We start from the raw sequence: 25914 nt of genomic DNA, 5'->3' as shown, positions 1-25914 counted from the left end.
CGTGTGTGTGGATCTAAAACCCCTATAAACTTCCTGTTACGGATACACTTCCGACCTTCCGGTTACAATTTCGGACCTTCTCGTACGTCGGATAGAAGGACAATCGTTTGGCGTATAAGTTTCGTGTCTACAAAATGTGAACGACCCTTCGTTTCATTCCTTGGAATTGAATTGAGTAAAGTTTTATTAACGATTCGTCGAATATTCGTTAAAAATTTGGAAACTTGGTTAAATTTCTTTGTGAAAAATTTTCGTACGAGAATACAGATTAAGAAATAGTTTTCTCAACGAAATTCGATGTCTCGATTAAACATTTCGTATCGATTTATCTTCGGTACGAAGGAACATTAAATCTTGTAAATTATATTACGTTGTAAGTATAATTGCAAATACAGACAAGGGGAACGGATGAATAAATAAATGATTAGCAGCAAGATAATTTCGGAATCAAGAAAATACCCACCATCGACGATTTGTGAGCGAACGTCACGTCGATTCGCATTTCGCACGGATACAGGGTTTCACTTTCTCGGTGTAATTGCGTTTCATCGAATAGCTAATCAGGCACAGAATCACAGATCAGCCGTGGTCTAGACTCTCTAGATAATTCACTCGGTTCGCTGCTATTGCCCCTTTTACATCTTCGTTCCCTATACAGTGCGAAATGTGCGCGGAGTCTGAATTTCGACTGTCAAAACTTACGACGGGGGAGAATTACACCACAGTTTGCATTGCTCAGCTTCCTACACGCGTCTCTTCTCAATTCACGTAATTCGTCGTGGCAAGTGAAGCGCTAAGAGAATTTCACCTGATCGTATGAAATTTGTATTTAAAAAAAAAAAAAACACAGAACTTTTCTCAAACAACGCTGAATTTGTATTTCCTGAGTGAAATTTTATTGCGAGAATTAAGACTTGAATGTTTTAACACCAAAAGACAGCTTAAGTAACCACATGTGGTACGAATGTATCGTAAAATACCATAACTCGTGTAGTTTATTTTCTGTAATAACTATCACGTTATTCATGCGCAATTGATTCGTGCGACGAGTCACCCTGAAAACAATGAAACGAGCCTAATTTTTCTGCTCCATTTTAACACGACGATTGAGTGCATCGAAGCTTTGCAGCAATATCCCAAATTAGATGATCTCAGCGCGCCTGCAGCGGTAAATCGGAGTTAATTTACCGCGATATTACGTGTATAATTCGAAGGTGTGAATGACCGAAGGAAAAAGAAACACGCAACTGCCGATCAGGGTTCAACCCTTAACGGCCACATGGGGTAACTCATTACCCCACGCTGAAAAACCTAATTGTACAAGACATGTGGGTGTATTAAGGCTTCTAACCGATTGTTTCACGTTTATTGAAGAGTTCTTCGACATTTCTAATTATTTTCATGACACTTGTCTACTACCGGCAGATGTCGTTACTTGTAACAAATTCAAAGATTTTAGACCTCCGATTACCCCGTGTGGCCGCTAAGGGTGTTAAGCGAGCTGGCTGACCAGTTGTCCTACCAGACTTGTCAATTACCGAACAGTCCGAGGGCTCGAAACTATCTGCAGGGTGAAATGACGCTGCAGTTCGATGCCTTGACTATTTTACTAGAATTGGTTTATTTATCGTCAGTTTCTGATCAAAGTTTGATTCTGCACCAAATCTGCTACAGCGGTGACGGTGATTAATTTCAAACCTCCGTCGAATTGTTTGTCAAACTGATTGAATATTTAGGATGCATACACACGCTTGCTGGATATTTCAGGGTAATGACGTTGATTGATGTTGCGCCACGGCGTGGCAGCCCGTTGCAGTCGCAATCATTCCAACTTGCCGAAACTCACTCGACCCGTTGGGAAATTCGTCGACAATTCAACGGCGCTCACAAGTGTGTCCAGGCGATGGTATCATCAAGGAAATAGAGGAGGTGAAAAATCATTGGATCGCGTTACAGGTGTGTGCAAAAGGTTTTTCACCTTCTCCGTTTCCTTGACAATGAAACTATCGCCTGGATAAGCTTGTGCTCTGGTTCTAAAATCTGTGCACGAGTCGATAGATTCACACGTAACAAAAAAAATAAGCTGACGAGATCGTTTTTCCCCTTCATTTTTGAGTAATGACAGTCGTCGCTATTTTGGCATAAATATTTGTTGACACCGGGATTGAAAACTGTAAAACTGAGGTGAGGATCCGAAATGGAATAATAACGAGATTACAAGTATATTCAACACAAGATATGTCATTAAAAAGGATTAACGGATCGATTGCCGCGCAGGCCTGCAGGTTTCTTTGTGCATTTTTAATGTTCAAAACAAAGTAAACTCTGGAAAATCGAAAGCCCCGGGAATTACAAGGGAACGGTGTTGCAAAGATTCACCCGTGCGTTTAAGAAATCCCCAATTCCCAGCAGCGCAGACGTACAATAAATAAGTGTAAAACTTTTCATCGGCGTTAAAAAAACGTATAAGAAACGAAAGTAGAAAGCGCGGTGAAATAAGGAGGAAGGGGTAGAGAAGAGAGCCGATTTTGCTAAAGCAAAAAAGCTCGCGGGATACTCCCTCGCCCCTTAAAGCTCTCGCGCGGCGTCCCTCCCTCCCCTCTAAGACGTGCCCATTCCACGGGGCGCCCTATCACCTCGGGGGGTTTATTCCGCCCCGAAAGCTCCGTCGACGCCCACAGGCGTGCGCAGGTCCCACCCATCGTCCAATCGTCGTACGGGAGCTTTAAAGCTCGGTCTCTCAGCTCGCCGGGACGAAACCACTCGGCAAACACCACGTGCGGCGCGCCCGAGACGCACGTGTTAACCGGAGCCTCGCTCTCTCGACGAAATCGCGAGCTTTCGATGGACGGTTTTTTTAAATATTGAAAAACACGAGAACCGCCCAAGAGATATCCTATCGCAAATCGGGCAGAAAAATATTGCCGCTCAGCTTTATGTACATTGTTATGGTGTTTGCTCAATGGTTTTACCGCGTTGACGAATCGTCAGGGAATAGTCCGAAAGACATACGAAACGATATTAAATACCCTTTATATTGAAAAATATCGGTGCTTTTGCATCGGTGAATGTATGTAAAATATTTGTAACAATATTTACGCGCAATCGAACCGATACTCGAACGTTGATTTTTGAGTGGAAAATAAATTTGTCAATAAGTTGAAAATACCGGAAAGCTCATCGTGAAGATCGAAAGTCCAGAAGATACGCTCGGACAAGAAATCTAATCAACGCTTAGTGAGTACTCGTTGTGCAGAATTTATGCTTACACACAGTTATACACAGATTTTTACGCAAGACTTTCGTGACCGAAAAAATTTCACACCTTCGCATAAAATTATCCCATTCGGTTCAATCGGTTTTTATTTATTTTTTATTTTGATTTTTTTTTTTCCAATGTTTCGAACATGTGCCCCGTAACGAGGAAAAAATTTCTCGGTTGTGTTTGCGAACTCAGGGGAGATAATATATCTGATTCGTTTGTTCGCCCTTTCGTGTGGTTACTTTCCTGCTGATTGGCGAACTTTGACTTTGAATCAGCGGATCGAGGAGACCTCGAGTTTTCCAGCTTGCGATCCCCTCGACTCGGAGTTGGCCGATATTCAACAGTTGGTCTTTCTTTTATCTTGCAAAGCTCACCCACCCCCTATCCTCACAATTTACCCTCCCTCGTTTCACGTCACATCCCCTCCGTACCTTCAAGGGGTCGAGCTTTTATACACCTCGAAGCACGCACGAGACGCGTCAATTCGATTTTATTCTTCGATAGTTGAATCGAGCTGTGAAGGGTCTGGACCATTGTCAATTTTTCACTATCTTTTAAATTTTCAAATTATATTAAATAATTGCAAACTCGTTTCGAATGTAACAACTCGATTATTAAAATACGTGTATTCACTTCAATAAGATAACTTTCACTCAATATTTTGCACTATATCCGATTAGAATCAGACATCCGGTTCAGTGTAAATAATATACGATGTGTATATAATAGACGATGAACTTTTAATAGATTATTAATAAGGTTCCGTTCTCCCTAATTATTCAAATAATTTGCAAGTCGCTGTTGTAAACAATTCTGATTTTTTTCTTCCGCTCAGTAAAACATAAACAACTCAGTAGAAATAATTCCAAATCAAATTTTTATCATTCATTCTTTACTTCTTCGGTGAAATTCTTACATGATTTACGGACCGTACCCAAAAATTTGACGCATCGAAATCTGTGAATGCAGCACCTCTGAAATTTTAGCCTCGAAAACTTCTTTGCGCATCATTGATTCGAAGAAATGAAAAACACCTTTCGCTACGCATAATTCGAAGGAAAAAAATATCCATATGTCTGTTTTTTTTTTTTGACTTGACTTGATTTCCTGACTTTCGCATTTCTCCGCAGACTTGATTCCCAAAATCATCAAAGATACCGACGACATGCGGGAAATTCGAATTTCGCCGTTAGGGCAAACATTCTCCGCTATGCATCGCTCTGAAATTTTCACGCGTTGGTTACGCGTCCGAAATGCGGTCTGCGTTCCCTGGCCGACTCCATAGGCACCTGTCTACCTTGGCCGGTGCCAACACGAAGCGCAGAGCGAGCGAACGAACGGAGGGGTGAGTGCAGTAATCGTTCGGCCCACCTTCAACCCCCGGGGCAGCGGGACCGCTATTTATTGCCCGCACTCGGTCGGTTCACAACATAAATATGTTACACCTATGACCGGCGGTACCCTCCACCCCTATCGATGCGGCGTCACGTCCCTGAATTCCTTGACTCGAGTCTTGTTATTTTTATTTTCTTTTCATTATTGTTATATTCCACTTTGTTTCTTTTTTTTTCTAAAGGTTTTCAAGGGACACGATTTTACGATTTTGCCAAGGGCTCGATCGACGTGTTTGGCCTTTTTTTTCTTTTTTTCTTTTCTTAGATACCGAGAAACGAGAGAGTTCGTCAGCAGCTACGTGGAGAATTCTTGACCGATTACTAGTGTTTATATTTGAAAATATAAAATATCGAGCAGCTGTCTCGCAGAGATTTTATCGATCAAGTTTGTATGAAAATTTGTGACATAATTATTTTAGCGGATAAATTTCATATCTCTTTCAATTAAGTATAATGGAAGTCGTAATTTTTATTGGAAAATTGACTTCACCGGGATTTTGGAGGAATTTTGAAAAATTCGTGGTAAGTGCAATTCTACATTTTTGCAGATTCGTTATCTTGAACAAGAAAGGAACGGTACGCTGCAACTGGAATTTCACTTATTACGCTCAGTTTTGAAAATGGCGAATCAAAATTCTATACGTTGGTTTATCACAAGTCTTGAGAATTTCAAAGATATCGTTTTCGTCCTTTCTCTGAGTGACATCAATTTTTTAATAATCCTGATTGAATTTCATTCTTAACATATTTTTTGAAAAATCTTCCTGCCGAACTATAACAGCCATTTTCATTGAATCTTAAAACCATGTAAAAATTCGATATGCAAATAGAGTGTTTGTTTCTAGTTCATCGGATTATTTCGTTTAACATGCAGCCACTTGGGTCACACGTTCGTGACAAGCGGCCGTTACGTGTCACTCGAAGCGAGAATGAACGCGGCGCATAATTTTCATCGCTCTACAGCCGTTTCGTTCAAGCTTGAAATACAAAGTTTAAAATTGTATAAACAAGTTGGCGCAGCGTCGCGTATACGTTATATCGTTACAGATTTACCTTCACTAAGAAATCTCTAAAGGTCGTACAGTGATCACAATATCCAGCATTTCTCTGTGATAAAAATGCAACATGGAAGGTAACGGAAAAATTGTCTACCGTATATATTTAATATGTTTTTGAGGGGATAAAAGTTTTCTAATGGCAAGTAAATTTGGATAAAAAAATATAATTCGCGTGATTCCAGGTAGTTTCAAGTACATGTTACGACTTCGAACGATTTTAATTACATATATTTACACCCCTTAAATGAACTTTGTTGGATGACTTGATGTAAATTTACGTGCATATAAAGGGTGTCTCAAAACTCACACAGAGTTTGAATTTTTCGCGATTTGGGGTAAACTGTTGCTACCAAAAATCAAAAAGTAGCGCTACAGCTGACAGTTCAGGGTTATTAAAAATGAAAGGCTTTCGCGCTGCTACCTTTTGTTTTTTGCCCGCAACACTTTACCCCAAAAATGGTGGAAAATTGAAATCTTGGGTGAATTTTGAGACACCCCTTAAATCACCTCCATTCGATATCGGCCAATTTCGATCAATTAACTTAAATCCAAAACTAGAGTTCCTTCAGCTGCAACGTACCCTGAAAAATACAGTGATCTTGAGTAATTAATACCCAACGTATTAGTCGGGGAATGATTCACCGTGATACATTGATCTTGAAGGAAATAAACAAATGGTATAATCGACTAAGAAACATTGTTATTATAAAACCGTTCTTCGTATTATCGATATCAATCAAGCTTGTGTAATTAAAATATTCTTGTTGTTTCATTCTTGTTCAAATATTTTATTTCAACCGCCATACTTCACTCTCTCTTCCTAACGCCTTTAATTCGGGCGGTCGTCGAATTGCCTCGAGTATTCTGCAAGGCTTCGATGCATCGAGGCATCCCTCCGACGATACCGAAGGAATCGAAGGATCAATTCGCGGTCGGGGTCGGCGTCGATCATGTGTCGGGATGGCTGACGTGCCGCAATAACACAAGATCGCGGCAAAAGCCTCTTCGCGTCATACCGATGCCGCGATGCAACGATTCAGTCAATGCCGACAGGCGCCGGAATTCCCATGGCTTCCGTAGCCGAGCTAATGATGCATATCTCGGTCTGTTATGTCTTGAATGCCTCGATCTGGTTACGGTAACAGGGGTGTGCTGCACAAGCGCCGGCTCGACGACAAGGGTGAGAGCTTGCGGTCAAATGCTTCCATGACGGCGCCACCTGCGTCGCATCCTACAATCGCCGGATTCGCGTCATTCGCGTCGATTCTCAATATTACCTGCGCATAATGATCCTAGAAGGAGAAAAAAGAACACTCGAGAGTCGCTCTGAATTCCTTCCTTCTCTGCTCCTCCGTCGTTCAACCGAATTTTCACTGCGCGAAGTTCTTAGATTTTTTTTTTCGGCAATTATTAGAAGTCTAAATCTTCAATACAAAAAAAAAATGTATCGTTAAGGAGATTTGGAAGCTCATGAATCAATACGTTTTATTCATTTTTTTTTTTTTTTTTGAGGAGACCGTTGTACTTTGAGTATTTATCAAATTAACAAGTTCGTAAACTGGGAACATTTTTGTGAAAATGCAGAAGTAGAAAATACTGTAATCATAGACAAAAGCTTCGAAATCATTAAATACCATAATTCAAATGTCTTCAAGATTGATAGAAAAGCTAGTGGATTCGTTCGATTTCATTATGCGATGGCTTCTGCTATTGAAAAAACTAATTCCTAAAACGGTACTGAAACGGATTTTTCTTTTTCGGTAGACAATTCAATTTCACCGTTTATTAATCATAATCTATATCGCTAAAATGTTGTAAGAATAAATATATTAAGACGCGTGTACTTTGTAAACACTCACTGTACGAATCTGTCGCAATAAAGTCGATAAAAATGAACGATATTTTGGCAAACCAATCCCGATAAAAATGTTTTTTTGTTTCTCTCTTCAGATAAATCTACGATTGCCATCGAGATTCGCACGGTGCACAGGCTGCATAATTGGTGTGAATACAGTGAAAGGCAACTCCACAAATTTCCAAGCGCATTCGCTGGGTGCTTTGAAAATGAATATCAATCTTCCTGTGCAGGAAGTAAAAAAAGTACACAAATATATGCTCGAACGCTTCCCGAACGCAGATAACGAATTCCGGGAATTTTGCGGGGCCGCATTCCGCAGTGAGATTGTTCAAAAATTGCCCAACACAAAACCGAATAATTCAAACGTCACAATACCTGTAATTAATTCGCCACGAGCTTAATTAAATTGTGAAATCCAGGAAATTCATATCATTATCATTGTATCCAACAAAAATATCTGACGTTTCATTAAGCGCAATTATTTCGATCGTTAAATTTTCCGGTGAAAATTGTTTCGGCAAATATTGTACGTGGAATGCTAGATGAAGCTTAATCCATTTTAACATTCAAATGGAGTAAGTATTGACGATGAACAAATGAATATTCAATTATTTCATCAGAGTGCCGGATAGATTGTGACTTCAAGATTATACATCAGAACCATAATCCAATAAAAAGAAAGAATGATTTAAAAAATAAATAGTGAAATTTATGTTGATTGAGGTTCGTTACATTAAAATAATCTCCGTCTAAGGTGGAAAACTGTTAAGAGACTACTTTAAGTAAAAAAAAAAGTACATCAGTCGTTGACAACTTCGTAAAGATTAAATTATTGCTTGGTCTTTTAAAACGAAATCGGGTTATTTGATCGATATGAGGAAAATCTTATGTTTCATTGCATGATTTATTCTTGTAACGTTATAATGATTTTGCATAAGAAGCTTTCTTGTTCGTTATCTGCGATAATTCATTAACACCGGAGCAAAGGTACATTTTCAACATTCAAAATAAAATAACACTGTACCTATAATAAGCTGAAAAATTATTTGCGAATAATTAGTCTTTGTTAGTTAAAGTTCACGGTCTTGGAAGTTGAAGATACAAATGTTACGTTGAAGATAGATATATTTTCCATATATTTTATATATTTATATATTTTACCAGGATTGTCTCAAGTCGCAGCTAATTTAGAACCAATCTTCGATCATTTCTTTCTGTTTTGAAAGTTTCTTATTCAGCCTCTGCCTAAAAATTCTACGCCACGTGACGAGCTAATAAACGCGATGTAAAAATCGTGAGGCAGTTTATAGCCGGTATGAAAATTTTCGGGATATTTGAAAACGATTTGGGATTATCGGGCGGTCGGAAATCTAGAACGAGTTCAGAAATACGGTTGTCAGAGCATAGTGGAAGAGTAATTAATAGTAAGCCCGTATAAATCAGGTCCGGGAGGGCAGAGAGCAGGACTCGGATCTCGTTGGGTGCGGGATTATACCCGGAGGGTTGCTGGTTTCCCCGACTCGCTAATTTTTCAAACGGCCGCCATAATGGTCCCGGCTAATTACTGATTTTTATCTGCTCGCCCACGAGCGTTGCTGCACGCGGATTCAGCGGGGTGTAATTATTAACCGGCACGCCACAGCGATTCGCGAACTAACATGATTTTCTCTGTGATTCTGCACAGCCGCGCCGCCGTGCGACCGGAGCCGCGATTTTAACCTACGCACACAGCCTGCAACCCTTCTCTGCAATCTGGGCGCAAAACGGATCGCGAACGAGTTTTCCCCCCGTCAAACACAAACCCGAGCATTCGCGTGATTGACGCGTAACTGCGGCTGGTTCTCGGTTATCAATATTCCTCACGTTTGCGAAGATCGTTCTGCAGACGGAGAGAATGTAGAATTTAATGGGAACGCGAGTTTAATCTTTGCGTCTCGTTCACAGAAAATCGATTTCCTTTTTTACCGATGTAATACATTTTGCGCGAATAGCATGTTTCAAAATTTAACATTTAACAGAATTTCCAAAGTTCGCAACGATGTATCGTCAAAGATGTTGAAATTATTTCAGCAGGATTTACGTAATCTCGTAATATTTCGTAGGATTTTGAATAATTTTAAAGATTATTGTAGAGATCCGGCAGAATATCGAATTATGTGAAATTATTTTTGAGAATACCAAAAGTTTTCACACGATTTCAAGAATTTCGAGTCAATTTACAAAACGTTGAACCACATTTTATTTACAAAAATTTCCAAGAATTTTATAACACACGTTCAAAGCTTCCTTTAGCAACGTTGAAAAAAAAATGCAAGAAATATAGCAAATAATTTTAAAAATTCAACCATATTTTATAAAAGTTGAAACAGGCGTATAATTTCTCATTTACATAACTTGAAAATATCATGGATAATAATCGCAAGTTTCGAGAAAAAAAATATTCAATCATCTAATTGACCTGTGAACAAGATTTGAAAGATAGATTTCTCATTTTCATCGTCGATCTAACGAAAGAGATAAGAAAAACAAAAAAACAAGGCAAATTCATTTAATCTAAAATAAAAGAAAACAAAACATCAAATTACAGATTTAAAATTCATTGTCAAAAAGTACAACGCGTCAATTTTCGAGTAACAAAATTGTCGGGTATCCTGCAGGTGGTCGAGAATCGAGACAGCTTGCATCAAAGTGCTTGGTGTTGTTTTTCTTTCACACACACACACACACACACAAACACACACACTGCCGGGACGATAAAATGTCTGACATGTTAGAAATTCCCCGCATAGCGGGGGCTGGTATATGCCAAACTTAGGAGGCAACTTCAGGGGTAACAACATTACAACATTATTAGATTTACCGCAAGTACCTACCCCGAGGGTTTCCTACACGTTATACACCCGCGCAACTCCTGCACGCACTCACCGGCACTTTATGCCTACACGTATGCTCGGCTCGCGAGTCGGCTTCGGGGTTGGAAGCTCTGGCTTTGCTAACTTATTTCCAACAGACGGGTTTCGCCCCCTCCTGATAAAATTCTAGCTTCGTTTCAAAATATTGTTGAAATTATTCAGATACGAAAATCCGTTGCGCAATTTTTTTATTTATTTTTTATTTTCTTATTTTCTTTGGAAATTTTCAACGATTTTGTCCGTGAAACTGAACTTGTGTATTTATTTTACATCAAAATTATTCATGATCGTTTATCACTGTATGTGTCCACATATTGACCTTCGCCGAATATATATATATACATACATATGCAAAAAGTTGACTGTTTATTAGAGACAGATTGAATTATTGGTGGCGAATTAAAAAGAAAAACAGGCATTCTTGTTTTTCCGCAAGAAATCAAAATCAGTCAATAAAATGTCAGACTTTGACCGGATAGATATGTAAACGGGTATTGATGCGTATTTATTTTCTTCGACTTCTCAACTCCCATTGGACATTTCCTTAACGATTTCACGTAATTAAAATAATTTCTAGGGATTCTTCGTTGTACGGATGTGTGATGATAATTAATATTTGATTATCTATTCAATTCCGTGATCCAAAAACCGTGCGTAAAGCGAGACGAAGAGAGATTATAAGTAACTTGTAATGTAACACCTTGTGAAGTTTCAACACGTAAGGATTACGGATGAATAACAAGATTATATGATAGTGAAATTTTTCATTTCACCGTGGAAAACATCAAACTTTCACCAATAGTAAATAATACAATTTCAGCATTCTACGTGACAAAACAAAGAAATTTCTGAAACAGATGCGATAAATTCCAAACATAATCTTAAATTGACGATAATTGTCCGGTCTTTTTTCCCCAATTCATTTCTTTCGGCACGATGACGTCAAAGTTTCGAATATTCAAGACGGTCGTCCCCAGCGTCCGGTATACTCCTCCAATTTTCGCTTCACTTTTAAGCCTGCAGTATTGTTTCAGGAGGGTACAATGTCACGAGGCGAGTTAAGCTTCCGTAGTCACCCAAGGGTGTTCCGTAAACTATGCCCGTTCAAAAGTTCAACACAACCTCATAACGCTGGGTACGAGGAGTTACTCAGGTGGTACGAAAAGGGGGGAAATTTGTTCGGGCGTGAGCTTACACGGGGTTATACGTTAAGTACATAGGTGTCTGGTAGTAGTTGGCTGCGCCTGCTAGTTACCGGGGCCAAAATCTCCACCATTCTCGTTTCCCACGTCGCAGAATAAAAGCTGAAAAATTAGGCCTGCGACTGAGAAAAATTTCATTTGTCAAAGTGACTAGAAAAATTGAGTAAAACAAGTATCGTTAAAAAAAAACTGTTTAAATATTCTTGGGATTACGAAAAATGAGGTACACGTAACTATTTTGCGCTATCGTCGATCATATTTTGGTAATTCCAACGCAAAATCAGTTTCTGAGGTTTACTCTAACTTTTTAGTTAAACAAGGCATTGACATCAATTTATCGTTGCACAACCATTAAATTTTCGCAATATTTACAAGAAAATATAGCAACAGTGATGATAATGAGAAAGAATAGTAACGGATACTAGACTTTCCGGTAACTGCCAGAAAACTAATTTTCATTTTCTACCTCGAACTATATTTTTCAACCGTGGTAAAAAATGAAAATAGTTAAGGACTGAGCGATAGTCGAAACTAAAAATTTCTCTCGGTGTAAAGTTTAAAAATTATACCCATCCGAAATCTACGCATGAAATAATTCAAGTGACAATTTTCGAATAATCCATTCGTTATCTGAACTTTGAAGGTGTTCAAAGAAGAACTCTAGTGATTCTCCGCTGAACGAAAGAGTAAAGAATAAGGAATAAATAAAAATAGGAAACGTCTTCTTCTTCTTCAGCGCGTAAAATGATCTGCGGCAGGGAATTTGAAGAGCGGCTAAATTCTTGCTATCTCGCGGCTTCTGCGGCGGTATAAAGTGACGACGAATTACCCAGGTTTGAGAACGACGTGGCTCCGCAACTCCACTCGAGTCTCGGGCGGTTTTAGGGGCGCCGTTTAGCGTCAGATAGCGGAAATGTATGAGGGATGGGGGGGGTGGGCCAACCCGTCGCTCCGGCGTCCCCTTATCTTAAGGGGTGCTCCTCAATAGCCACCATTTGGCCACCGACACGCCGCCCCCCTCTTGGCGTCCCGTCCTTTCCATTCAATTCTTCTTTTTTCAATCTCTTCAAAGCTGCTGCTACTTCAACTTTCCCGGATCACATGACCGCCGTTCGTTACAGCAGATCGCGCGGATCGGCCTTTTCAAATGAACGCGATCTTTAAACGATTATCAAAATTATTATTGCCGGTGAAAATTGTCGCACAAATTGTGAGGGACGATTATGAGCAATTTTGATTGTATCTATATAATACTGAACCGGTTTACGATTGATCATATTCAATTTTTTTAGCCATGCATTCGACAGCCATTGAAACATAATTCCTTTGAGACTTGACTCTATTGATCCCGCGGTTTACTCAAGAAAATAACTATTGATGATTAAAGGCAATCGGGTCGCAAGAAAAAAATTGTCTTACTTGTTTATAATTCGAACTTTGAATGTAAGGATGTAATGTTTGGATTAGATATAAAAGTTGTACGCGATTCTACATTCCCAATTGTCTAGAATTTCTTAATGTGGATTCTGAAAAAATTACTCACCAAAATAATTACGATTTATCTATTTTTGCTAGAAAAATTTGGAACAAAAAACGTTTCCAATTTTTGCCCCATCAATTTTCTTACTTAAAAAATTGCGCGACGGTAACTTCAAGCCAGACACTTTTATCAAAATTGAAAACCAAGAATGTGCGTCGGTAATAATCGATATTCCGATGGCTGTATTTTTCGATATGTATGAAAATGATATTTTCTAACTATTACAATTTACATACTAAAGGATTTAACAAAATGTAAGAATTGAATTTAAATTTGTGTTTTCAAATTTTCTCTGTTAATTGTGATTTATTGTTTATTTTTGTTATGCGATTGTCACGATTTATACATATATGTGATTTACGACTAATTTCTGTTTGCTAATGTTCGAAAATTGAGCATCTGAATTAACGAAACTAAAAGATTAATCACTCCCGCCAAATGGAAAATTAGAAGATCGGATCGTCACGTCCGCGTGAGATGGAGTCAAAAAGAAATGCACTACGAAGCAGCGAGTTGATTTGATTGAACTAAATAATCAGGTAGACGAATGAAGGTGAGGAGTAAAAAAGGCTTCAAGTGCCTGCAGCCAGAACTCAAAAGTATCGATATTTCGAAAAATTCGTCTTTCGTTATTTCACTTTCGCATGTTTTGAACTTCGTCAAATCGGCCTTCCGCAATACATATTGATCCCCATGCACCCAATTCGTTTGTGAAATTTACCGTTTATTTTCTTTCTAAGCTGTGCAAGCACAGCCTTTTCTGCATCTCCTCTTCAAACCGTCAGTCATGTCGTTTAGAAAAAACAAGAACAAGCTGGTATATTTTATCTCGAGTATAAGGTTGAGGCGAGGTGACCGAGTGGTCCTCGCAGTTTGTAAACAGCAACAGTTCCGCAGGTTCCGTAACGTCCTTGGGGCACAAAGGCCTGATCTCACGAGCAGCCCCACCTCATTTAAGGCTAACTGTCCACAACGGGGGTGCAAACTACCCTTATCTGCGGACGTTTATGCCCGCACCTTATCTGGCCGAACCTCTTCCCCCTCGAACGGGAACCGTTGCCGTGGTCCGCCTGCCAACAACCGCGTGGTATCCGCGTTTCACAGCGAGCATCGCCTCTTTACCCATTTTTGCATCTTTCCCGGTAAAACTTGGGCGCTGAGCCACCTCTTATTGTCCAAAAGACACTTACTCGCTTTATTTCGCGCAGTATCCGAGGCGGCGGAATTGCGTCTAGTTTCGAAGTTTGCGCTGCATGATGCGAGGATTTTATTGCCACGGAACAGACTCGAAACTCCTTCAAATGTTCGGTAAGCTGGAGATAAGGTCAAATTAAAATTCGGAAATTTTCGAGTAGCGTGAAGTTGATTGACACCAATTATGAAGACTGATCGCCGAGGAGAAGGAAAAATCGGTACAAAGAAAGCAAGAAAATTTTGAAATTTTCGACAATTATTTTCAAATACATGTGATATATTTTTTCTTTTTTTTAATTTAAACATAATAAAATATTTTGTGAAATTTTTGACTCAAACATTAACTTACAATTTCGTTATACCTAATTTGATTAACATTTACAGCAAATCAAGTATCGGACAAAGTTGAAAACGGCGATCGCAAATCTGATTTTGAAATACAGTTAGAAATCACAAATTCAAAGCTTCGTTTCTATTTTGCTGAATTCCCGCCACGTTTTTTCGATGTTTGGGGTTCTCAAGCTAATTCACGTTTTTCTAGAATGTACGCGAAACTAGTAAACAAATGTTTATGATAATTTGTCAAAAAACGTCTCGAAAATATACACCGCGAACGGATTTACAATCCAGGATGAATTTGTCTGCAAATTATTCCAGCCGATCAGGTAATGAAGAAACGACAGACGGAACATGATGACTTCAATTTTGCAACGCTAGAAGAATGAAGAACGGTTCTTTGTTCTCGTCCTGTGACTCGTTTTCAATAACGGCTGACAATGAAGATAGGCCAATAAAGAAAATCGGAAAACGGCAAGCAGTTTCTTATCTGTAACTACCCCCTCCGCCTTTACCGTAGCGAGAGAGCATTTCTCTGGTCAAATGGCTGACTGGAGAGAGAAAGGTCGGGGGATGTTGTGGTGAAAACAAAGACGTTACGCGCCCCTATCTTGGGGTTGTAAAATAACCGATGAACGAGTCTGCAGCGGGGTTTTTTGCCCTCTCTCAAGACTTCGCTATTCTCGTAGTAGTCCGGGGATAGGTAATAAATGCGATAAGCTTCGTATACATAGATTGTTACCGAGACGAAATCATTATTGATATATACAACGGCACGTGCTCGGTCGACGTTTCATATTTTCTTCCAGAGGGAAAATGACAAACGTGGAGTAGAAATAGGTTAGCGAAAATGCGGAGGATAAGGATTTTAAATCTTAAAATACTTAAAAAATTTCAGATCAATTATCCAATATTTCCGATTTTACTTTACGTTGAGCATCATTGTTAAAATGTTGACCATTTCAGCTCATGGAATTTATGCTACGGATATTGAGGATCCCCGAAGTCCGCTGGTCTAATATACGTACAGTGTAATTTAAAGTTCTTCAGCAATTATACGCTCAGGTAACGTTTACTCACGAAAAGTATAAACGACAGAGAGGCGATACGAAAATACATGTTTATGAAAATACATCAATCACTGATGCAGCGTTTTTAATCCGTATAGTACATCGTTTTGATTAGGCAGACTTTATTATCAAACAACGTAGATTTCTATCACAATAGTCAATTAGTGTTTGAAATGTGGCTTTCACGGTTACAGTATTTTCTCAACGCGTTGTTGGAGAGCTCTCGAAATGGAAAATGTTAAAATGCTACGTTCTCGTTCGTTGTCTCGGAAAGTGTGAAAACAGAAATAGGTTGCACAAATTACAAAGGTTTTATCTTCACCCACAGTCCGCCTTTAGCCGCTGCCATGAAGTAAAACGGGTTTAGTTTTATAGGAAGCTGAGTTTTCGGTGACACTTCAAGAGTGAAGTTCCCGAGCGTCGTAGCAATTGCTGCCTTAATTTGCAGCATGGCCATTCGCATACCGATGCAGGCTCGAGGACCTCCTCCGAAAGGAATGTAAAGAAATTTGTGCCTGGCCTGTTTATTGTCTTCGGAAAAACGGTCAGGATCAAATTTTTCAGGATCCGGCCAGTACTCGGGGTCCTTTTGCATTCCGGCCAGTGATATCATCACAGAGGTTCCAGGTTCAACTTCACAGGTAATTCCGTCGGATCCTTGGAATTCGATTTTGCTCGTACAGACTTTGAACAAAGTCCCGGCGGCGGGATAAATCCTCATCGATTCGTACAGCGCTTGTTCGAGGTACGTCATTTCTTGAAGTGCCTCGTACGTGATTCCATTGTGCTTTTCAGCGACGGTCAAAACTTCCTCGCGAACGCGTTGTTGAATTTCAAGATGACTCGCCAACAGGTGTGCGAAAAAACTCAGCGTAACGCTTGACGTCTCGTATCCTTCGATGAAAAATGTTGTCGCGTGTCCGATGATAGTTTCGTCGTCGTATTCTCTGCCAGTGCTCGGATCGATGGTGCCGGATTTTTTCAAATCGATCATCAACTGCAGGGAGTCTTTACGCTGCACGTTATGATCGGTTCTGTACTTTATCATGTCTTTGACAAGCTTCACCAACAATTGTTGGACTTCAAGTGGCATGAAGCGTGCTTTTAAAACTTTCGCAACCAAGGGTACGAACAGTATTAACATGGTCTTTATTCCCTTGATGATCGTCGGTTGGAAGATAGTTTTTCCGATTTTTGTAAAGGTCCCGTCTTCGTCCTCGCTGAAGGAATGACCTTCAACGCCAAACGCTGAACTGGCGGCAACCTCTGCGGTGAACTTCGAGTAGAGATCCTTCAACTCAATTTCGAACTCGCCGTTTCCTTGATTGACTTTGTTATTCAGATACTTGACAAAACTCGCACAGACAACGTTTATCGACTCGTAGATGTATTTGAGCTTCCCCGGCGTATAGGCCAAGGATAATAGCTGACGAGAACTTTTCCACTCATCACCAACAAGAAAGAACGGGTTTTTGGCTCCCAGCCGGTCCAATTGAGGGTCAACCTCTATGCCGTTTGAATTGAAGCTTGCGAAACTCGTTTGAAGCACAGCTTTCACCAGTTCGGGATCTCTCACTAAGAGTGTGGGATTGCCGGCGTTGTAAAGTCCGACCATACTTCTGCCGGGCATTTCATTGTAAAACTCCTCCCCCAATTGAAACACGTTTTTCCGCATCAAGTACATGGAAAAGAAGTGTCCGAACCCTGGCACGGCGCCCTTCGGACAAGGTACGCATTTCTTTTCCCAGTATCCGTTGTTCTTCGTTAAGTAATGGTAACACCAAGCGCCCAGCAGGCTTATTCCACAAGCGATGTAAATATAATACATCGCGATTCGATGCTCGCACCGCGATCGCACAACTCGACAGTCTGCGAATCCAGTGAGAGGACTCACTTCAGTCGGATCCACGGTTGTTACTGATGTATCAACGCGATGCGCGCAATAACCAACGTTGACAACGACAGATTGTCCGTCATCAAAAGGTTACTCAATGATAGTTGCGGGTTAAATGTAGGGTCACACTCAGTGTTCGCTGTGCTCGTACTAAGATGATAGCTACACATGCTAGTTCTCGCAATCGCGAGTGCGAATCAAGTCCATGCGAATGGAGTTCAAATTTCAGAGGTAATTAAAAAAAAAAACACGCATAAAATTTTTCACTTCATTTGGTAGCACATCTAATAGATGTGACCAATCCATGTACCTGAACATTAGGGTGAAGAACCAAAAAAACTAACTAACCAACGTAACGAATTTTTGAGTTTAGAAAATCCATGCGGGGGTCTTTTTTTAGAGAATTTAATGCCCTACAAGAATATGCCTTGAAATTTTTTTTATCTCAAACGGTTCAAAAGTTATAGCATTTTTAATAAAAAAAATTTTTTTGCGTGTTATTTAAATGGGAATTTTCAATTGGCCAGCGACACCTTTTAAAATTGAGCTAAAAATTTTTCCAAACGGGAGAATTTTTTTTTCAGTAAACAGGTCCTTTTAAGACCATAGATTCGATAGGTTAGTTTTTTTTGGCTCACCCTACCGAAGAAAATGTCTAACTTAAGAGATGAAGATGAATTCCAAAAGTGTTCGACCGGACATCGCGTTACTTAAGTTCGGCGTTATGACCCGTTTCATCTCCATTAATCGTCGCCCTGATCTCGTATTTTCCTGATCAGATCATATTCAATTCACGCTCTAAATTCTGGAGGCGTATCCTCAATCCGGCTGCTCTGTATAATGGGTACGTAAAAACAGACACGTCATAGCTCAATACAAGCAATGCAGGCGGGGAATTGAATAACCGGTCAAGTTCACTTTCAATCATGGAACGGATGCGAACCTACTTTTCAAAGCACAGCTACTTATTTCTTTGCGTACTTCAAGGTGGTCATTAAAAGATCATTTTTGGAGTTTCGACCGACACACCTCCAAATCGGCTCCAGTTAATTCAAAAAAAAAATTCCCTAATTTCTTCAGATTATTATCTCAACTCTTAACACGTACCCGCAAGAGCGTGGATTCCTCCATTTAACCCTTTAAGGTGCACATTAAATATATTCAACGGATTTCAATAAAATTTGGTTAAGGGAGGTTTCTTGGTTCGTTGATTACGAATCTGAACTTGAAATTTGAAAGGCAAATATTGGATTCAATATCGAGTGAATTTTCTGATTTTTGTCCGTCGTATTGGATCCGTCGTTTTCATGGTTTGATGGTTTATTGAGATCTTTCCCATGGCAATGTTGGGAAATAACAAGAAAGGTATACAAAGTTGAGCTATATTCAGAGTCTCAAATCCAAAAACTTAGCCTAGTTTGATATCTAGTGTAAAGAGGAGCACAGAATAAAGACAGAGAACTACGACATAGACAGGAGTAGAAATATAGAGATAGAAGGATGCAAAAATTGAGAGAGTGAAAGACGGCAAAGACAATGTTAGAAAAAAAAACAAATAGAATAAAAAATAGAATAAAGTAGAAACGTAGAAACATGAGAAGCAGGAAGTAGAGAAATCTAAAAACTAAATAAAGAATCGCCATCAGTAAGTAAGTCTTTTGAATTTTTAAATTTCGAGTTTAGATTCGTAATCAGCGAACCAAGAAGCCTCCCTTGGCCAAATTTTATCGAACTCCGTTGAATATGTTTAATGTGTCGCTGAAGGTATTCAATGTGGGAATCCACCCTCTTGCGGGCACAGCTTAGAGTTGAGATAAATACGTGAAAAAATGAAGGAATTGTTATTTGAAAGCGATTTCGTGTGACGGACCGGTCGAAATCCAAAAATTAACATTTTAAGGACGACTACATACTGCTATTTGTTTTATTTCGTATAGGCCGCCTTATTTAATCGGAGCTATGAAATAAAATGGATTCAGTTTTACTCAAAGTTAGGCCTCAGGTTATATCACAAGAGTAAAAACAAAAATTCCATAATCTATTCCTCGATTTTTTTTTTGGATACAAAGTTTCATCTACCTAGATTCACGAGGTACGAGGGAACCGAAAAGAAAAAGCTATATTTCGGAGTGCAACTGACTTTTTGTTGATTAAGAGTAAAGTTTCGCGATGTCGAGAGTCCTGTCCACCTTTCAAAAATATTTCAACATTTACCGGAGAGTCAATTTTCCTGCTCACTAAGCAATACAAAGTCAAGAAGCCCGGAGACACGTCTTATTGACATCCTATCATATTATGATTTGATATATAAACACACAAAGCAATATCCTCCGATATGCAAATATGAAAAATTCCGATACACCGCCCGGTGTACATCAATTCTCAAGGAGCCTCGAGTCTTGTCGTCTGCCGCTTTATATTACACGCGCTGTGAAAATAAAAAAATAAAAAAACTAAATAAATAAAATCAACATATCCAGACGTACGTTTTCGATTACGTGTGTGCCTGCAATACGTAACAAAACAAATCCAAATCTTGATTCGGAAAAATTTTTAATGTCTTCATCAGTGCCGATCAATATAAGGTATAAAAAAAACAATTCCCCTACCTGTGAGTTACTTACGCGAATCATAAACGAAGCGAGCTTTCTCTGTGACTTGTTTATTTCTGTGCTCTTGTCGAAAATTATGTTTCATGCAAGTTTGACACATGGGGGTTGGGGTGAGCAGATCAAAAAATTGCCGAAGACTAAGACAGCCTTGATATTCGATGGAGTGGGCAGGCCGAGCATGGCAGCTCTGCGTATGATATCCGTTTTGCCCCTTGGCGAGAGCTTTGATCTTTTATTACATTTTTACAACCGATTACATTGGCCAGCCGGCGGCGACCCCCGCAAACAACGTTATTCCTCCTCTCTGCCCCCCCCCCCCCCCCTCACCACCCAGCGTCAAGAAAACTAAGTTTCTTAGCCCTCAAGAGAGGAGGATACTGTTCTTGTTTGTACCAAAGTTAAGTCGGTTCTGGTATCTCGCAAGAGTCTCGCTCCTAATTAGGTTTCAGGGATTATAGAATTGTTGCCCAAACTTTATTACCGCACAGGATCGCTATTGTCGCCAAGTCTTGACGACGCGGTCGCTCGAACGCGGTTCCGCAGAATCGACGAGACATTTTTTTACTGCAATCCGTTTACTTTTCCCGAGGAAGATAATTTGTTTCGGTATTTTTTTTTTTTTTTTATATAATTATTTCTTTTACTTTCTGTTTTTTTCTGCCAATTTTCTCCCTGCGACGTTTTTACACTTTGTGCAGTTTTTATTTCAATTTTTCTTTCTCCTCAACGCTTCGAATATATAATTTAAACTAAACGATCCATGAATTAACGAAATCAATAAGGTGAAAGAATTTCATGACTGTGTGAAAAAAAAATTATCGTCAATCCAGCAGGGTACAATTTTTCCATATTCATGAGAAAATCACTCGAGAAATTTAATTCAAAACTGCATATACATATCCCTAATTGTTGGTATCAGTTTTAATCTCCAGGCTCTTTCAGCAGAAAAGAACCTGACCATTGTGTATTTCCAAAAGAAATTTGTTTTTGAATTTTACTACTACGTTTTCTTTACTCTTCAGGATGATTGAATTCTTTATATGCAAATATTCTCATAATATTACAACATATAACCGGGTCAATTTTTACCTGAGAAGTTTGTATATAATAACGATACCTGTGTAAAATCAGAGTTACATGATACGTAAATAGTTACATACCTCGGGGCAGAAATTAGATGGAACGCAACAACTGTGCGCGCACATTGAACATATAGAAATGCCGAAACCTCAGCCCAAACCAAAACCCTGCAAACGTCGGTGGTTCGGGAGAGGGGGATCAAGCATTTCGCTAGGCGTTAATATTACCTACCGATGAAATCTGTATCCGGACGTCAACTGCACATACCGCGATCGATCACGGTAGTTGCGGTATCCGCAGGGCTGCTGGCCGCCCCTGATGCTGATGCATCGCGCGTCTCGGTTAAATCAGATCAGGGGCGGAGGGGATGGAAGTGACGGAAGGGGTGAAGGGGGCGAAAGGGGCGAAACGGGTGGAAGGGAGAGGGAATCTCGGCATACCCATCGCAAAACTCTTACCCCTTTCGGCGTGCGCCGCGCAGAGTCGAGTCGAGGGTGTTTAATAACCTGGGCTCGAGGGCTGCGATGGTTGGGGGTGGGGTGGGGGGGCAGGTTGCATATGAGCGATTGCCCCCCACACGCCACACACGGCGTGTGTAGCGCCGGCCGTGGTGACGGCATTTACGTTAATTAAATTTCCCACCCCGAGCACCCCTCAGCCCTGCATCAATCATTGCACGCTTCGCCTCACTAGCCGGACGCTATGCCCAAAACCATTTTCGCCCAGGGACAGTTTAAAATTGCCACCCCCGCACTCCAACTCCTCCCCCCCTCCCCGCACCCCATCGTCGCTACTCCCCTGCAAAACCTCGCTTCCGACTTCTCCATGTATAATATACGATTTTTACAGGATTTTTTTTCTACTCCGAAACGTTGAAGGATTCAAATTCACAAGCGTTGCACACTCGGTGATTTTTTGATTTTCAATAATTGTGTGAAAGAGGATGATCGAACGAATTGATTTGATTACCCTGCACGGTGATGATTTTTTGAAATTGTATTAGTCGAGTGCGATATTCCACAACTGGAATCAGAGTATACGACTGTCTTTAAATATGTTTCAAAACAATAACTTGGGCAGTACTTTTAACTCATTAATTTAGTCAATATCATATTCAATCGCATATTTTATTAAATAAATGTATCATATTTTTTAACTCTTCTAGAAAGTTTCTTTTTTTTAATATTTAGAAACTGAGTGAACATTATTCGAAATAAAAATTACCTTCAGTCAAATTTCGGTAAAGAGATCGCGTAAAAAATCGTGCCATTCGTCAGAGTTCTTAAGTCTTGGATCGTTTTTTTTTTCTTTCTTTTTGCTACAGTATCTTCAACGAATACTTCATTTTTCCAATAAATTTCATCCGTGATTCGGTCAAGTATGACTGTGAAACGTGAGAAAATCGGAGTTGGAAAAATAGTTTCCTTGCAAAAAAAAAAAAAAGTGAAAATTTGAACTGATAGAAGATCGTTAATTCCATGGGCTCACCCTCGTTGATTGTAGTATAAATCATTATTTTAATTTCGTCCTTTTTTCTGCGGTAGGAATTAGCCACGTAATTCGTAGTGAGGCGGATTTGTTAATGCGTAATTAATGGTCCGGGTAGAGTAAATGATGGGCTGAAATTTCATTGAATTTATAACAAGTATTGTCGGGAAAACGTGCAACGCGTATTTCGGCGTTTGGTATATAATACACATATAAACGTAAGTAATTGCATTTAGGTATAGTAAAAATAAAGCTTCAACGTGCAGCGTAACCATGCAATAATGATTCATAGTTTATCCAATCCGAATTTCATTGCCGTTACGAAAGTGTGAAATATCGCCTCTCAATTAATTAATCGCAAGCTTTCGAATAACGAAAATGTGGTGGAAAATTGTTTGTCATCTTGTAAACGATTATGATAATACGTCTGTTCAAATTCGATTTTAAATTATACGTAGTTAAATAATATTTCCATTGAGTAAATAATTATCGAGCAAGCAAAAATCGCTCTAATCGAATTTAAAAAAAAAATCAGATTACACGGTTCGCGTTATAATTGACTCGGGAATGCCGTCCGATTTCACCGCAAATTGTCCGAAATAGATGAACGCTCGGGGCATCCCGGAGTTATCCAGTTAAAATGGAGAAAAAAAAAATGTGAAAAAAAAAATACAGGGGAACCGCTAACTTAATTATTCGTGCTCGTTTCGGTTCCGTGTAGCTGGACACGAAGGGACCGTTCATCGTTTTCTCTTTAATCGAAACTAATTCAATAGAACAAGCTCGTACAATGCAATTATACGTATTATACCCATACCATTGACATCAAACGTTATTTAATTATCGAAAAACATCGAACAACCACTCGTCAGAATTACACGTTCAACTCGTTAGCCCGAATATCGTACCTCTATACACAAACTTCATCTCTTTCGATTCATTCGTACGCGTGTACGTATCTGTGTATGTATGTAGATGTACTCCGAACCGTGCCGTAAAATCGAATAACGCACAATGTCCATAATTCCTCCGCAGCAATTGAACTTGTTTTCATTGTAACCGACCTTATTGAAAATTTTTTTTTACAACAGCTGGAAATTGAAAATTTAAGTAAAATCATTCCTATCGTGATTATAATTTGGATTGCCGTTTCGTTAAAGCCCTTATTCGAGTGTGATAAAACGATCTCACATGCGTATTTCGTTTAAAAATAAGCGATTTGTTAAAATTTCCAGAATAATGCCTGTATTTTTCGAAAACGAATAAATTTACACCGCGAGACCAAATCTATGGACGTATAATAGGTAAAAAATGTAAACGTAAAAGAAAATATCGAAAGCAAGTACCGTTGAACGAACATTACCCACGCATACCAGGAAAGATCGGTTTAACGGTGGGGAAAAAGGAAGATATAAAAAACAAACAAAAAAAAAAAAAAAAAAAAATACCAACGTAAAAACAACGACCACGAAAGGTGAATAGTAAACACATTAATAGCCAAAGACTGCAAAAGTGGGGCTGTCGTGCGGCGCATGGACCAATTAGTCGCGGGGTAGGAGCCAATTGGCAACCGAATGGCATTCAACGATCTGCACGTTGAAACGAAATGCCAACAGCGTTCGGGGAAATGCAACGGGCAGCTTTCAGCGGGGCCGTCCAACCGTGACGGGACGAACGCGAACGTCGAGGGAGGGGGGGGTTCGAGGGGGGTCGAGGGGGGACCTTGGAACGGTCGGCTGTCAAGCCATAATTACTAATTAGTTCACAGGCCCGTTCTCTCCTCTCCCGTCGCCACCCACGCGCCTTCTTTGCGTGCGTGTGCGTGCGTGTGTCTGTTTCTGCCTGCGTGTGGTTGCACCCCTTTATTAAATACCTTCGAAATTAAAATTATAATTGCATTCACTACCCCCTCGCGCGCTATGCGATAGTTCTGCAACCCTATCTGCGGGGGTTTCGGATGAATCGCCGGAAGAACGGGGGTGCGGGAAAATCTGATCGTTGTATGTTTTGTTACTAACTTTTCGGTATAATAACACAGAGATAACGACACGGTGTTACGCTCCTCATCTTTCAATTGTCAACGATGATTTCTTTTCATATCCCTACGAAAATTCCCCATTTATCTAAAAGTAAAATTTCCTAACGATCGTCACTTTTCAACCGGTCTTTATGTATATTTCTTTCTGCCGAGTCGTTGGCTTATTTTTTCTTTTTTCTCTTTTGAAAATGTATCTTCGTTTTTTTTACGATTATTATTTTTACCTTTCCTTTCAGACTTTGATAGCGAATTCAGGATTTCTCACGTGCGGAACGAAACATATTCATCTTACTCAAAAGAAAGTTCTACTGATTGTACTGATCAAGTTTTGGATCCTTGTGACAGTAAATTATTCGTTATTCATTTCCATATACAGCTGTAACGATTATCAGTTACCGATGATGATTGGATTGCATTATAAACAAATGTGTTTCGAAAACTCTGGAGAATGTTGAGTAATCGGTTCATAATATTATTTGAACTAACCTAACGGAGAACACTTTTTATTATTTCTTGTACTGACATGATTTTTTTTTTTTTTTATTCCGACGCCCCGACAGAATATTCATTAGATATGAACTAATTTCGACTGACAGACGTGATTTGAAATGAGAAATTCGATATGTGGTGCTATTGTTTTGAACTATAGTCGTATTTTTACATACTTGAGAAAATAATCCGGGTTTATACAAATAAATAAACAAATAAAATAAACACTATCTCGTAATGAACTGAACAAAAAGTATCAATATTAAGGGAATATGGGAATGAAATTCTAAACTCTTTTAACGGACGGAAAATTCTAATTATATCAGTAAAATTTCATAGTACAAATGTCTGATCGACTTGTTTGGACTGATTTTATCTACCAAGTTCCTAAATATTGTTTCAAATCACGTCTTAAATTGACATTCTTCAGCAATTTTAGATTAATAAAATTGAAAATGAGGCACAGAGTAAAAGTAAGCATCCA

The 25914-nt window shown here is 39.4% G+C and overlaps 2 protein-coding genes and 1 long non-coding RNA gene across 5 annotated transcripts in view; 1 reads left to right on the top strand and 2 right to left on the bottom strand.

The window, feature by feature from the left end:
* LOC124306859 (uncharacterized) overlaps nt 1–25914 on the bottom strand; it is a 61256-nt gene that overhangs the window by 16559 nt on the left and 18783 nt on the right. The gene's annotated exons all lie outside the window — the stretch shown is intronic.
* The window catches only part of LOC124306855 (LIM domain only protein 3-like), a 104788-nt gene continuing 81647 nt past the window's right edge, over nt 2774–25914 (top strand). For 2 of the 3 annotated variants that reach the window (XM_046767950.1, XM_046767949.1), the window contains exon 1: nt 17846–17954. In XM_046767950.1, the coding sequence (XP_046623906.1) occupies nt 17879–17954 (76 nt within the window). In that variant the 5' untranslated portion in view covers nt 17846–17878. Of the gene's footprint in view, nt 3238–17845; nt 17955–25914 lie in introns of those variants that run through there. The other variant, XM_046767951.1, reaches the window with a different exon arrangement.
* Nucleotides 15880–17765, bottom strand: LOC124306854 (probable cytochrome P450 9f2). The gene has a single exon (XM_046767948.1). The coding sequence runs from the start codon at nt 17655–17657 to the stop codon at nt 16131–16133; it is 1527 nt and encodes a 508-aa protein (XP_046623904.1). The 5' UTR covers nt 17658–17765; the 3' UTR covers nt 15880–16130.

Source organism: Neodiprion virginianus, chromosome 6, assembly GCF_021901495.1.
Source record: "Neodiprion virginianus isolate iyNeoVirg1 chromosome 6, iyNeoVirg1.1, whole genome shotgun sequence".
Classification (NCBI taxonomy): Eukaryota; Metazoa; Arthropoda; class Insecta; order Hymenoptera; family Diprionidae; genus Neodiprion; species Neodiprion virginianus.
The sequence above is the reverse complement of the archived record's forward strand: the minus strand, read 5'-3'. Positions and strand labels throughout refer to the sequence as shown.